The 15,635-nt window shown below is 34.1% G+C and overlaps 1 protein-coding gene across 1 annotated transcript in view; it reads left to right on the top strand.

Moving 5' to 3' along the window:
- Positions 1-15,635, top strand: part of arhgap15 (Rho GTPase activating protein 15) — a 193,078-nt gene that overhangs the window by 17,071 nt on the left and 160,372 nt on the right. The window contains exons 3-5 of the mRNA XM_088931037.1: positions 5,117-5,182; positions 9,040-9,101; positions 12,344-12,431. Coding sequence (XP_088787163.1) covers positions 5,117-5,182; positions 9,040-9,101; positions 12,344-12,431 — 216 coding nt within the window. The remainder of the gene's footprint in view (positions 1-5,116; positions 5,183-9,039; positions 9,102-12,343; positions 12,432-15,635) is intronic.

The following is a 15,635-nucleotide window of genomic DNA, read 5'->3' as shown; positions in this document are numbered from 1 at the left end:
TTCTCATGCATAAAGACTCACCAGAAGCCATTGCAATTACTTAGAATTAACCATGAGGGAAATCAAAACAGTTGGCAATTTCTTGTCGCATTTGCTCCTTATTTGTGCTTTGCCTTGTGTGCCCAGACTCGAATGAATGCTGACAACAATTTTTTGACACTTTCAAAACATTCAATTAGCAAGCGATCTAAGAAAATGCAATACAAAGAGCTGTGCGAGAACTGTGATCTAAGAAAGACCAGCAGGATTAAAACCATTTACAGATCTCTTCTTTCAGTTCTCTTTCTCACTTGTCTTTTTATCCACAAGTCTTTCATTTAGCTCTTGCTTTCAGGGATCTGAAGCTTTCTAGCATTGTCTTTGCATTATATATTTTTAAAATAATTTACTACATACTGCATACGCTAACATTTTTGAAGGGTTACTGACATCATGAATAATGCACTATTGAATATGTATTGAAAGACTTCTGAAGATTCAGATCAGATTCTCCCTTTTTATAAATGGACTATTGTTTCATCAGCCTTATAAAAGAGTGATCGCTTGACGACGGCACTGCAGGACATGTTTGGCTTTGTGAGGACAGATGAGTGTAGTATGTGTCCGCTAAGATGTTAACCCAAGTTGTGCTTTAAAAAATAAAACAAAAAGATTAAATACAGCAAATCTTCTTTTCTGAGACTTGCTCAGCCAACCTTTGAGGTGCATACAGTGGACAGTTCATTTGAAGCATTTTCTTTTGTTTTTTTTAATTTAATGTTTGCTCTTAATCTGAAAGCTACAGTACGTGGTTGATCTGCAGTTTCATCAAAACAGCTCTATGTATAATACCAGGAAATCATCTGAATATAAGAAGTACTGTAGAGGCATGATTGGGCAAAATATGTAAAATGACGCATCTTAAAGTGACAAAATATATAAAACAAATTGTATTTAAGTGACCCATTTTCTCTTTGCCTCATGTTAGCTATCAGTCTAATGACAAGTTGATAGCTCAATGATACCCATTTCATATACCCAGATATTGTATATAAAATGTGTAGAGATCTGCTTATACACTGTGAACAATAATGAAACAGAGAGTGAAAAGACTAAGAAGGCAAGGAAACAATAGGATCATTCCTGGACCACAGACATCCTGAACTGTATGGCAAGAAATCAAAATTGACCAAGGTAAAGGAGACAACTGAGTAAAATCACAAGCTTGAAAGGAAGAAACCAGGAAAAGGGTGAACAAAGGCAAATGTTTATGTAAGACTCAAGTCATTCTGTACAAAACAAGTCTTCAATGTGTTAATTCAGTTCCACATTTTTTGGTTGATGTGCCATGTGCAAAGAAAGCTTGCTAACATTGAAGACTCAAAAGGCATAAATCCTTGTCCTCTATAGTTCACATTACTCATGACTCCCTTGTAAAAACTCTGAAAAATGACTAACATTTGTAAGGCTTCTTTTTTCAAATAATTAACATTATATTAGATGTACACTATGTATAAGAGTAATATAATGATTTTTAAATAATTAATTGCTCTAGTTGTTGTTAAAATTGTTTTTTGTTCCTTCAAAATTGTATTTTGTGACCCATTGAACCTCTTTAAATATGTTGTCCCACTCTAATCTGTGCATTGTCTCCCATTAAAGGGTAATTAAACCATGAGCAGTCTGCACTGCCCATACTGTATAATCTTGTACTGTGCATAATGGGCTACAGAATCACACATGGATCTTGTGTAACTGCAAAGAAAATATGGATGAAATTATTTAGTTTACAGTAAATTAATATACATACTGTATAAGAGGTGCAATTAAAGAACATCAAAGTGTTCTTTAGTGTTCTAACTGTATAATATGTAATGTTACATTACACTAGACAAGGACATAAAGCTTTATAGGTGTGACTCAGCATTCCTACCATGTATGGCATTTACATGGCTTAAAACTGAATGTCACTTAATCTGCTTGTCTGTATATTTGTTGGTCTGCAGAGTATCTGTGGGAGCGTGTATCTATAATACAGTCAGTGCAGTCTAAATGTCATCGAACAAAACGCTTTTATCAAAAATGTTTGGTTAGTAAATTCTATAACATCAAATCATCTGTAATGTAATCCAATTTGTTGTGAGAGCGCAACAGGAGTGGAGAGATACGATGTTTTCAATCTGCAGAGCAGCCCACAGCCCTGTGGAAAGTCTGTCCCTCAGCCGAGGGCTCAGTAAATGGACTTTGACAGGCAGAATTTCTCCTCCCCCCTGGACAGGTGGCAAGTCCGACTCAGAGAGCTCCCTCTGTCTTACAGACTCCCTAGATTGTGACACACAGCACAGGGAAATGAGCCAAGCCTGGCAGCAGATGAATGTCCCTTCATCTAAGATCTTCAATATTACGATATACCACACACCAACAAAACTTCCTCAGCTCTCTATACTCTGTCCCTGACCTATTTTGTAGAAATATCTCTTTACAAAAAGATTAAGGCTGTTTAATGGTAGGTGACATAGCAGTGTCCTGAAGTGTTTTTCTTTCTTAATCCTCTACATCTTCAGTAAAAGAGCTTTCAAAAGAAATATTGCAGTTTTTGGCATTCTCTCCTTAAGGGAGAATAGGATTGTCAAAGTACATTGTTTTATGTTTTGGAGCTGTTTCTCAGGAGCGTCGCAACGCTGCTCTGTTAGTGTGTTAGGTAAGTAGGGCTGATTTCCAAAAAATTCCACCTAAAGCTCTTTGAAGATTACTAAATTTTTCTTATATATTATTCTGTCACCTTGCCTTAAATATCTTTATAAACATTATATAAAAAGCCTTCAGATGTATTTATTTACAAGCTCCTGGATACGAATATCACTCCTGGCTGTTTGCTGCCCCAGATTTGAGGCCTGAGGAAGCTGATCATCTACTGTATTGTTAATTTCAAGTTGCATCTTGAGATCTTATGACTCTTGTACACTTGACTTAGTTAGCAGAACTGTTAGACATTCAAATGGACATCATCTCACTTGCAGTCCTTTTCATTTCTTATTCTGTTGGGTGGTTAGGTGATTTGTTGATAATGCTATAATAAAATTTCACTAAAATTTCAGAAAAAAATGTGATTATGTTCACATATTGTAAATTACTGAAAACAATTGTTTTATATCTGTACAAAACAAACTACTTAAGCTAAACAATCAATGCCCAGGCTTTAAATTCCACAGAAATGAAACAGGGCACACACAGGACACACATACAAGTTTTATTTTGAGTGTTTAATTATCATTTTATTGCTGCCATTATCTTATTAAATAATCATTCCACTATTATAAGCACAATTCCAGCTTTTATTTTTGTAGATATTAAAGAAATTTTAAAATAATAGAATACTAGACAAGTATAGAAGAGATTTCATTAAAAAGTAACACCTTTATCCCATGATATCCATAAATAATAATACTGCATTGCATTTTAAATTAACCGCATGTGGATGTAAATATTAAAGATTTAGATAACTCATATTGGGGCCAAAACTGCATTAAAGAGAATGAATAAATTCAGATGTTTAAATCTGGTTTGCATGTTACTTTTAAGTAAAAAAGAAGCCAAACAGTAAGCCATTCTTAGAACTAAGAGGGATGGAGACCTTTTATTTTTAATGTATGTATGGAAGGTGTACTGTACATGTTCAGATTTTATGGAAAAATATATTTTTGAAAAAAGAAAAGTAAATCAGATGGAATGGCAAAGCAAACCATTTCAACCATGCTAAAATAGTTAAAATAACCACATCAAGGAATCAAATAATAAGTGTTACTTTCTTTTTTAAATAATGGTTTCATTTTTAGTTACCCTTGTTAAAACTGTCCTGTGTTCCTTAGTGTATGTGCCAGTGTTCCTGCTAATTAATGACTCAGGATTATAATGTAGAACCCTACTGTGGTTACACACCAGTGACAACACCATTCATTTTCCAACTTCACATAATGTAACAACTGTTTACATGCAAAATAACAAGTAGATCTGTGGAAGAGGTACAAATTATTTCTGTGTACTGTGTGTTAAGAAGAGGGAGTTTCCAAAATATTCATCTACTCATCTTCTCTTTTAATTTTAATATATTTTTCTATCCTTTAAATTCATGCTGCTTGAAAGATTGTCTCTGGTTTCTGATCTAATGTGAACACATCATATAGCATACATTTTAAGAATGTGGCTGGTGTAAATTTAAAGTGTAGTCATGAGCTGTGATCAAGCTTATACAACTGAAAGAAAAAGGTACATGATTAAAAAAACATCAAATCTGGGAAAGTGTAGGAACCTTTAAACAACACAAAAACATCATTTTTATCTTTACAAATACTGTATGTTTACCTGAAGAATGTGAATGCAAGTGTAAGTAAATTTAGTTTTAATCAAATAGTGCCCTATCTAGTGCTCAATTTCCATGCTGTATAATGCATATTTTGATAATGTTTTCTGGAGTGTGTTGCAATTAATTTATGCAGAGCTTTTTTTTTCTTTTTTTTTTTAAAGGCATTATTTTCATAGTGTGCTTGAGTTATTCACTTGTTTTCCAGATCAATGCTGTCGAATACAGGTACTTTACATGTGTAGTACTTCTCAGATGCAGCAAAAAAGTACTTTTTCTTAAAAAGAACTTAAAAGCTATGAACAACTAATAAAAAATGCCAATGCCAATTACAAATGACATTCACAAAACACGGATTTTATTTCCTGATGGAAGAGTGAATCTTATTTGTCTCCAGGTGCTTAATGTGAACTTACTGTACCTGAAACCTAAAATAAAAGTTGGAAATTTCTATTCTTTTAATCAGAGAGGACACTGCTGATGTGATAGAGTGGGAGTTAGAAACCGGCAAGCCTGCTTATACAGTAAGTGTGTGGTATCAGGAAGAAGAAACAGCAGAGAAAAGCAGCAAAATATTGACCAGCATAAAAAAATTGCAGAGATTCAATGTTGTGTTAAGAGGGAAAAGAATGTTAATGAGTTTCAAAAGGTTTTTTTTTTCTGTGGCAAGGTAATGAGTTTAGGAATTCATGACATTCATACTTATAGACATTGTTATTCCTTTAAAATGTACTTAAATGTGCAATTCAATCATTTCTTTCCTCTTCCTAAATGCAGATATCTCGCCATAGAAGAAATCTTTCCCAGCACAACCTGATAGACATTACAGCCGGAGAGCAGCCTGTAAGTACTTTCTGTCTGTTTTATATTGTTTGAAACAGTAGACTGTCAGTGCAAAATCATGTGAATCCTAAATAATAAGCTGTATGTTATATTCTTTTGTACAGGAGTAATATCTGTAGTGTAATATCTGTAACTCTGTCAAACACCAATGTTATGGCAATTATTGGAATTATGCCTCGTTTCACCACAGCACTAAGGACCTACAAGCAGAGAAAACAGAAGCAAAGCAATAAAAGCACTAAGCTCTGGAGTAACTAAGGTACAGGATTCTTCCCCAATAAGCAAAAGAGGCAAGAATTAATTTGATAGATTCAAAAATAATAACTGAAATACATTAGGATCCTATTACAGAAATGCAGTGCATTTAGTTTGTAATCGCAACATTTCTTCAGTTTGTTGCACTTACTGTATATTGAAACTGAAATGGTAGTACTGGATAAATCTAGCTAAATATAATACCCCTCATCATTTTCTAATGCCTTTATTTAATTTCTGAAATTTTCAAATGGTATGTATACTTCTTTAAGTGGTTACATATTTAGTTTTCTTTCAGAATATGCCATCAGTATTGTGTCCCAACTCCACAGAACACGTTCATTAAAAAGAAAGTGGAGGAAGTGTTAGGTTTTGTCACATACAGTATGTGAACATATATGCAGTGTCCCACTATCTCTGGCATTTTTCATTCTTTGTGCATGAAAAGTTTACTGTTACTGCAAAGATTACTAAAATACAGACATGGAGAGAGATAAAGCAATAGAAAAGGTTCAAACTGAATTTGAAAACAACTATTTCGGATATAACTATTCATTTCAATAATACCCCATCTTCTGTTGATAAGGGAAAATGAACTTATATGAGCATTCAAACTGCAAATCAAATGCGAAATGAAGCTTTCTCTGACAGCTTCTTTAGTAATGTAAGTAATTTACAGTCATGCCCCCAACAGCAGTGTCTAAATGGAAATATGTGAAATAGCTCCGGTTTTTATCTTTCTTTCATGTTTTGGATCCACATACAGAGTGATATGTTTAAATGCCCTTTGTGCTGGGAGCCCTTTGCAAGCAGATGAAAAAATAATGAGTATTTAACAAACTGGACTACCTCAGTTCGCACTGGTTTAGACATCTGGTTGCTACATCAATCAGCTAGCTGCAGAGTGCTTTGGTCAAGCATAGTAATTGCTCACCTACTCTTTGACATTTAATAAGGAGATCATACATGCAATTCTAGAACACTATAAGCTGGCTGCTTGGCTGAAAGAAAAATGCACATTTTATTTGTGTCATTGTTATTTACTTTTCCCCAGAATGAATCTGTAAAATATAGTCTAACTAGCTTACATGAAAAAGAATACTCTTGCACAGGCCTGCTGGGGAAATCAAACTTAATTGCTCCTAATGTGACTTTCTCGGTGCTCTTCGTAAATACGTTATAGTTCTTTGGCTACAGTATTAGGGATATACTACTTGTAATGTCTAAGACTACAGTAATTTACTGGAGGTCGGTGAGTTTAGCTGTGTTGAGTACAGCCTTGTAATTGTGCAAGAGTCTCTGAAACCATTATACTTTATTCGATGTATTTATGTAAAAATCTGGCTGGTGAACTACATTTCTTACTCTCGTGCTTTGAATGCATTGTTTTACCAATTTATGTAAAGGTTTCCCCTCTTTATTTAGCAGCACCATTCTCGTAATTTTAAAAATCCATCTACCTGCAAATTGTGTGGTATTCTGCTGTGATTTTAATTCATATATTTGTTCTCACATTTTTTGGTACAATCATTCAGTATGTTGCAGGGCAAGACCGAATTAGCTTTACTTGCAGGCATTGTTGACAAAAGTATCATATTGTGTAAAATTGTATCAAATTGTTTTTAATATATTTTTCATCTTAAATTAAACTTCAATGATGTATTAATTTTCACCACACTGCAAAAAGACATATAGTGCATTAATATTTTAATATTATGTGTCTATTCTTATTCTAAGGAGACCATTCATTAATTCTGGAATTGTAAATAATTATTAGACAGGAGAGTTGTTAACACTTAATATGTGTTCCTTCTCCTCAAGCTTCACTGCACAGTCCTGTGTGATAATCCTCAGGGGGTCACTGTTCTCTGCCTTTTGCCTTTGGGGCTCCAAGGCATTCCGTGCTGCTATTTCCAAACTCCCTGCAGCAGTACTGCAGGTATTTTTAAAAACCACACCTGAAATTTCACCTGAATGCTTTAGAACTATATTGATGTTCAGTTTAATTCTGTGCTAAAAAGCAGAAAGTGATATACAAAATTTGGACTCTGGAGCCTTCAGATATTTTGCACACACACTCAAGGAACACACAGTTGAAACATTGTGTGTTTTACTTTATGCTATTCAGTGTGGAATTTACAGATTGCACAGTGACATACTGTAACTCCCCACTCAGATCCGCTCATGTTGTAAAAAATATAAGAATACATCCAAGATTTTTTAATTAATGCAGAGCTTATACAAATGGGACACAGTTTTTGTGTCTTACCAAATAAGGTGATACATAATAAGCGGCACACATCTCTTCCAACCCTAACAGTCAGTGGAGAGATTGTTCAGAAGCTAAGGTAACATTTTCAGTCTGAAGTTAGTCTGAAACCAAAAATTAAATATACTAAAGTAAATATTTAATATTTTTTCCTTGTCATCCTTGTTACTCCAAATCAAACTGAACAAACCTTTGACTAATCTGTGTTAATTTAACATATAGAAATAGTTTCTTTTGTAGGATAAAGCTTATTAATCAGCAGTATAGTATAAAGCAAATTACATACATTAGGTACATTTATTTACGGTCACTTACATAAATGATACTTACAGTTTTCATTTTATTGCGACAGCACTGCACTTAATGCTTGTTGGAAAGGTAATGATTTTGGTTCAAGGTATAAAAGTTAGCTGGATGATGAGACTAAATGTTGCTCTAAAACTAACCCCTTTATCTTGAAAATAAAAATTATAGGCTAAATGCTTAAAATATCTTTGAAATTTTAAACTGTCATGTTAATTATTTTTCAAACTGTGCTTGTAAGTGAAAATTCAATGTAGCAGTACTAGTTTTGGATAAGCAAAAACAATACCATCATTAATACTGGAGGTCTTAAACAGACCTAGGGAACATGATCTGAACAGTAATGAATGCTTGCATCATGTGAAAGCTGTAAATAAAAGTATATTTACTTATATATAAGTGATATGTTCTTTTAGTTTAGGTAAATTATTTCTAGTTAGCATTGTCTGATACATTATTGCTGATTCCATAACATTTAAAACTATATCAATGTAACAAAAGATATTTTCATAATAAACTTCAAGACAAAAAGTTTTAAATGTACAGTATGAAGGAGCTCAACATGTACAGTTGGAGCCATTACCCCATTGGTCACCAGTCACCCACTACACAGAGATGAGGTTGAGAAGTGAAGATTTACTTCTTCAGTTGACAGTAAAGTTTATCCTTAGTATCAAGAACATTATGATATAATTAAGGAATACATTTAGGTAGTTCAGAGCCATCACACCAGAGTTAAGACCCCTGTGCTCACAAACAATGCAACAAGGTCTTTAATTACTAAGTAGTTTGAAACAAAAACAGATTAAATATATATATATATTTAAAAAAACATAATTTCTAACAACTAAATTTCAACTGAAGTCTTTGAATCTGTTTTAAATAATAGTATTAAAGCACACTGTAAAAATGTGTATTCTATAGCAACATTGACTCATTGCCGAACATGATACTGTATGTCTGAGATTTTTTTTTCATTTACAGAAAGGCCTCTGTTAGAAAATGACCAAATATGTATATTTTGTTTCAGAATGCTGGAAAAGGTGAATATTTGAATAAAGCAAAAATAGCAGATGGAGGGAAGAAAACAAGGTAAGCTGCAAAAGGGAGGGAGAGGTGGGAAAATGACCAAAAAACAGAACAGATTTGAAAAATATTTTCCAGTGAGCGCGTTGCCACTGCTCTCTATGTGTGATAAGATATGGGTTGCCCTTTGGTTCTCCATCTGGAGCAACCACATTTTAAAGACCAAAATGCTCTACAATCAAATGTTCCATTAACCTGAAGCCAACAAACCCAAGTGAAATTCACTATACTTCTATACATCATTTTGTCATTTCTACTTATTTTTGTAATGTATTTTTATCTGTTTGTGTTGGTATCTTATTATATATCTGATTGTCTACTTGATTTCATAAAACTGTTGTTTTAAACTTAAAAATGTTCTTAGCAATGTACTGCAACACAAATACATCGAGTCACATTTAGTGCATGTTATTTATTAGCTTTAGCTGTGTTCTTAATTATTAAACCTTTTTTCACTCAAGTATATTTTGAACTTACTTGAGATGTTTCTACAAAAGAAGATATAGAAAGGGAGATTGAATAGGTAAATTAAATGGCAAAGCATAAGGATATGGAATGTGTTTTATAATCAGAATGTCATACGTTATAGTTCAAAAGGCCATATGTTATAATCACAAGACTCTCTCCCAGAATTCCTGTCAGCAGGGACAGGAGGTGACATTCCCGGCTTTCTCTGTGTAGTGTGGATGTTGCTGCCATTGCAGCAAGACTGAATAGAGTCTGTCAGGAATTCCTTCCACTTTCGTAAAAATCATGTAGTCCTAAATAATGGCACAATGGTAGAAATAAAAGGATGAGCTGCTGAAATATTTCTTCTTTTAGGGAAATCTCTGACTTTTGGACTGAATAAATTTTATTACATTACGAATTGAGAGATGTTCCTATTGGCTGAGGTTAAATAAAACAGAAGTTAACCTTCTACAGTACTAGAATAACACCATGTTCAAGCTCCCACATACTGTACGAATTATATCTGATGACTTACAAATGTTTTTTGAGAATTTTTGTTGGCACTATGATGAAGAATGTGCTAGTATGCTTTTCCCATATAATGTAAGCACAATATATTTATGTACTGTTGCAACCGATCATGCACACTGTTTAAAGCATTAGCAAAATTAATAACAAAATCATAAAGCACATATTGCTTTTCAGTAATGCTTTCAGAATTCCTTCTGATACTTGACAAATTGGTGAGCATTAATTGTTACACACTTCTCGGACTCCGTTTGAAATCTGCTGATTGATGGTTACTAAATAGCTCTTGAAATTCTGCTCTGCATTTGTTTCAACTGAAAATAAAAATGTTGAAAATTCTTACTGGTAGGCTGGGATGCACTGTAAAGTTTTTTGATACAATAAAGAATGAGCACACATCTTAGTTTTGCAGTTTTTCCAAAACAATTGTAATAATCAAAGGAAACATAAAAATGCACACTTTCACTTTGATGGTCAGTGACTTCATAGTTAAATTAAATACATAATCATCTTGTTAGATGTTAGATGATGTCATAGTTTTTATATTTACCAGTGTTGTTTTTTAGATCAGGAAACAGGAGGGTCTGGGTGGATCAAGTTATTGCTGCAAAACCTACAGTAATTGTCAGTTGGGAATTAGGAATTGTTCAGTCAGAATACCTTTTCTTACATGGAGAACTGTGCCGATATATCAGTGTTACACAAATTATAATCACTAGTAGCCTATATTGCCTTCAGATCTTGCTCAAAATAATGCTGAACAAAGAAATATTAACAATGTTTCTTGTTTGCAGCAAAAAGTTTGACTGAAAGAGTTGTCATAGAAACAGGAATAATTCCGTGAATTCGAGATTTACTGTACAATGCTATCTCACATCATTCTCTCTGTTGATTTTAAGGTCAATGCTTTTCCATATTGTTCTTTATGTTCAGACCAAATTAACCTCAGTCCACTACTCCACCAATTTGTTTAACCTTGATCCTTTCAGGATCATAACTGTACAGTAAGCATCAAAACATAAAGATCTTAAAGATATTGTTCACAAGAATAGAGTGAGGCTTGTGCCTAAAATTCATGAAGAAAAATTATACTTATGGTAAAGCTCTAGTAAAATTTTATCCATTATAATTCTTAACGTAAATGTGTAATGAAAGCTTCTACTTTTCATTTAAATTTGAAGGTGAATGAAAACCGTGCAGACAATCTTTAATCAACATTTTTAGGTGACACTGCTTTTAAACTTAAATATAATCATTAAACCTTAACTAAATTCAGTTTCTGTTAAATCTGATTAATGCTGTCTGATCAGAAATATGTATTTCCTTAGGGCGCAGTTCTCTTCCAGATTACTGACAATGTTATGTTTAAAAGCTTTGAAACAGATTTATTCCTTTTTATGCATATTATCAGGGAAAGGTTCAGGATCTACTGTACTACATGTTTAAGAAATATTATTATTTTCAGATTATCTAGTCCTAAATTATATGTTTTATGCTTTCGAAGCAATCCTAGCCTCATCATAATTTTAACTTTTTCAACAGTCTTCTTTAAACATTAAATCTCAAGATTTCTGGTTGGATGAAAAGATTTATGTTTTACTCCTCTGGTATCTGCATTAGAGAAAATACCATCAATTAACTAGTTATTTTATTTTTTGCATTTCTGATGTTAATGTCTGTCTTATCTTGTTGAGAAGTTAAGATGTTATAATCTTTCCCCAATAGCCTTAATCATTGACAGAGAGGGCTTCTGTATTTCTCGAGTGTGGTAACTTTTGTTCATCGTAATCCTGCTACTGAGCAAAGGGAGGTCATGTTTGTCAAATCTGCCGACATGAACACGGAATTTATCAAGCTTAATTTAGAATTAAATATGCATATGATTTTGAACTGCAAATCTCATAAAGGGCAGGGTAAACAAGTATGAAATTAACTATCTTTTTGTACGTGTTCATAAGTGATATGAAATAGAGTGCATTTACTGTATTCTGAACAGCTAGCATCCCACTAGTGTATAACTGTCTTCTAGCATAACCCAGCTACAGTAGGTGACACACAGTGATTCCTCTGCACAGAGCATTTTCTTCCTATCTCTTGGGTTTGTCTCTCTTTCTATCACTTTCCTCTTAGCCTGTTTAGAAAACCTCCAGTAGCTATTCCTTGTATGAGAGCTTGTCAGACATCACCTACATATTTCTGATTTGAACATCAACATACAGTACTGTATGACAGTTGAATTTTACTTTTGAATTCATTTTTGTTTTTTGTAGGAAAAACTGGACTACTACATGGGTTGTCCTTGATGGCAGCAAGTTGTTATTTTACAAAGACAGTAAGCAACAAGCTGTGACAAATTTGGTAGGTATTGTCTTTGTGTTTCTTCTTCCTTCAGTTTCTTTTTTTTGATGACTTATATTTTGGCAGGGTAAGGACATGGGAAATATTACAGTGAATAACAGAATATGTAAGCTGAAGTATTTATTTTAAGAAATATGCAGACATTTTTTTTAACATTGAAAATATATGCCCAGGTGCAAGCAGCATCTTTCTAAGTATTGAAATGTATACATTTGTTGTGTTTTTTAAGCCACCACCTGCTTCTCTGGACTTTAACAATCATTCCATACTCCATATTTCTTCAGAGTTAAATGGTTTCTTTTGTCTAAATCATAAAAGTGGTCTATATTGCATACCACCAGTAAGCAATGCAGATTAGTCAGAATTCAATCAAAAGAAGCTTATATCCTGCTGAGCGTAGTTACCTTGTTTTACTGTATATACTGTATTGACGAAAACAAGTGAAGAAATGGTGAATGAACACAGCAATGGGTCAAAGAGTACTTTACATTGCTCGGAGTAGTGGTAAAAAACATACATTCAAAGAACCAATTGCACTGAAAATCCAATATCTCAAAATAATGTCTCAGTAAAAAGGTGTTGATTTGTATTTTATCTGAACAACTAAGATACAAAACTCAATAAAAGCTAAAACTCATCTTCTTTTTTAATGTGAGACTATAGTGATATTACTCATCTGACTACAATCCTCAGAAATATGCCAATGACACCACTGATACAGTTATTTTGCTGTTTTATTAAGTATGCCCAACAGTCATTTAATAATTTTGTTGCAGTCCGGTGTTATTTTGGGCTGTGATTTTTAAAATATAATTTTCTGTTTCTCTTGATTTCTTGGATGGTATTGTTTATTTTACACAGCTTTATTATTTACTGTTCAGGTGGGTAGCTGCGTCAGCATGCGTAGGCTGCAAAGGAACAAGTAATAGGTTTATTCCATGCTGAAAAAAAGAAGAAAGAGAACACAACGTTTCGGCCGTGGAGCCTTCTTCAGGTGTCACACCTGAAGAAGGCTCCACGGCCGAAACGTTGTGTTCTCTTTCTTGTTTTTTTCACCATGGAATAAACCTATTACTTGTTCCTTTATTATTTACTGTTTTTGTTGGTAATGAATATGTGAAAGCCAGTATAAAGTAAATACAGTTTGTAGAGAAGTATAAAAAGTTACCTACAAGTTATTGAAGGGAATAGATTAAACGATAATTAAAAAGAAATTACACATGTATCTGAAACAGAAGGAAATGTTTCATATTAGAAACAAGTTAGATAATATTAGCATAAGTAACATTAAGAATTAATTGCTAAGAGGAATGTTTTAAAGAAAAAAAAATCCTCTCTACACAATGAAAACAATAATAAATATGCAAGGCCGACTTGCACACTTGACTTTGTTGTTGAAGTAGTCCTGTGCAGGTTTCTGTTTAAACACTCTTCCTTCCTCTCACCCTCACTAACGATCAGACAAGCCTGAGCTGGGTCAGGTCTACAGTATGTCCAGCCTCTAGAAGGCTTGCCCATACATCTCTTTGAACTGGAATCACATCCAGATCCTTCCAGTAGGCTCTTCCTGCTGCTCTATTTGCTAAATTAATTGATCAATCGATTTTTTTTGTATCTTGTTATGGAGACATAGCCTCTGAATTGGGTTTGAGTGGATGATCAATGAGGTTGATCGGGGACGATCAGACATGCACTACAGTGTTATTTTTAGTGCTACAAGAGGCAATTGGAAATCGGACCACGGATGTTTTTAGTGACTTAATATAAATGTCACACAAAAAATAATAAAAAACTCTAAACTAAAGAACTAAACTAATTAAAAATTACTATATATGCTATGTATAAATAAGCTTTGTGAAAAATCTTTCATAAAGAGTTTCATTGATATTTCTGTAACAACAGTATTCTCAGTGATGCATAAAAAATATGCAAGCCTTACTTTGTGTCTATGTCCGAAATACACATACTGTAAAACCACAACAGAATCCAGTTGGAAAAAACATTCTTATGCACCTTAGACCCTCACTGAGGGACCTTAGGAGAATGCCCATAACAAGCCAGCAATCAGACAAGAGAAGGAAGTGCCCATGGGGCGGCAATATCATTATTCCAGCACACAGAGCAGCAGCTAGGCCATGGGAACATTCCCAGGAAGAGAGAAGGCCGGAAACGGATTTTATGTGAGAAATTAGCAATGTGCAGTAGGCTTAGACAGGCCAGATTTTATCAAACAGTGTTGGATTTTGTAATTTCCGAGAGAGATGAATGATTAAAGATTCAGTGTTTATTGTCTATAACGCTGTGTTACAGGTTATATGTTATTCATTAGCAGAGCGATATAACTTGACATGCAGTATATTTACTGTTTTCCTTTACCCCTCAGTCAACTATTATTTCCTATTCAGAAGTAATATTCTGGTTTTGATTAAACTACAGCTGGTAGAGTACATGTTGCAAAATTGTCAAATTAATAGTATTTGCTGTAGCATCATTGTAACCAATTTAGCCAAGTAACAGAACTACTGTATACTGTATCTGTACCTCAAAGGCCTGAACAAAATCATTACCTGTATGTGGTAAACCGCTCCTGGTAATACTTTTTTTAAAAATGCTGTTTAGAACAAAATCTTCCCTAAATGCTTCTGTAAAAACAAGACACTGATGTAAAGCTGCAAGTAAAATTGTTCATCCTGATCCTGGGGGTATGTGCAGAAAAAATGATTGTGACAGACCTGGAGATACTCAAATAGAAAATAACCTAGCGAGGCAGCAGAGCTCACCTTGTAGCGAAAACACAAAAAAGCTCACCTCTGTAGGCAGAGAAGCCAGAAAAGCAAGCCTCGAAGCTGTCCTCTGTGACATTGTCATTAGAATGGGGCAGAGTCTGACAGTCCTTCCCCCTCAACCTCCCTGCTGCGTGGAGCTGTCAGGGGTGGGTCAGACCTGCCAGGCTGCATCTGTGTGACAGGCGGCTGGGAAGGTGCACTCCAAGCTGGCATCACAATCAATAACTTCTCTCGGATCGGACAATGGAGGAAAATCTTTTATCGTTCTTGCCACTGTGGTTTCAGGGGAAATGTTGTCACCTATCACAGAATATATGCTTGCTGGAAAGATAGCTAAAAAAAAACTCACATACTGTATATAACACTTACAACCAGTTTGACTCTGGCAAAGTCGTGCTTTCCTGCATAAAATCAGGCA

This window comes from Atractosteus spatula, chromosome 13 (genome assembly GCF_055471065.1).
Source record: "Atractosteus spatula isolate fAtrSpa1 chromosome 13, fAtrSpa1.hap1, whole genome shotgun sequence".
Taxonomy (NCBI): domain Eukaryota; kingdom Metazoa; phylum Chordata; class Actinopteri; order Semionotiformes; family Lepisosteidae; genus Atractosteus; species Atractosteus spatula.
This window is presented reverse-complemented; position numbering and strand designations above follow the sequence as displayed.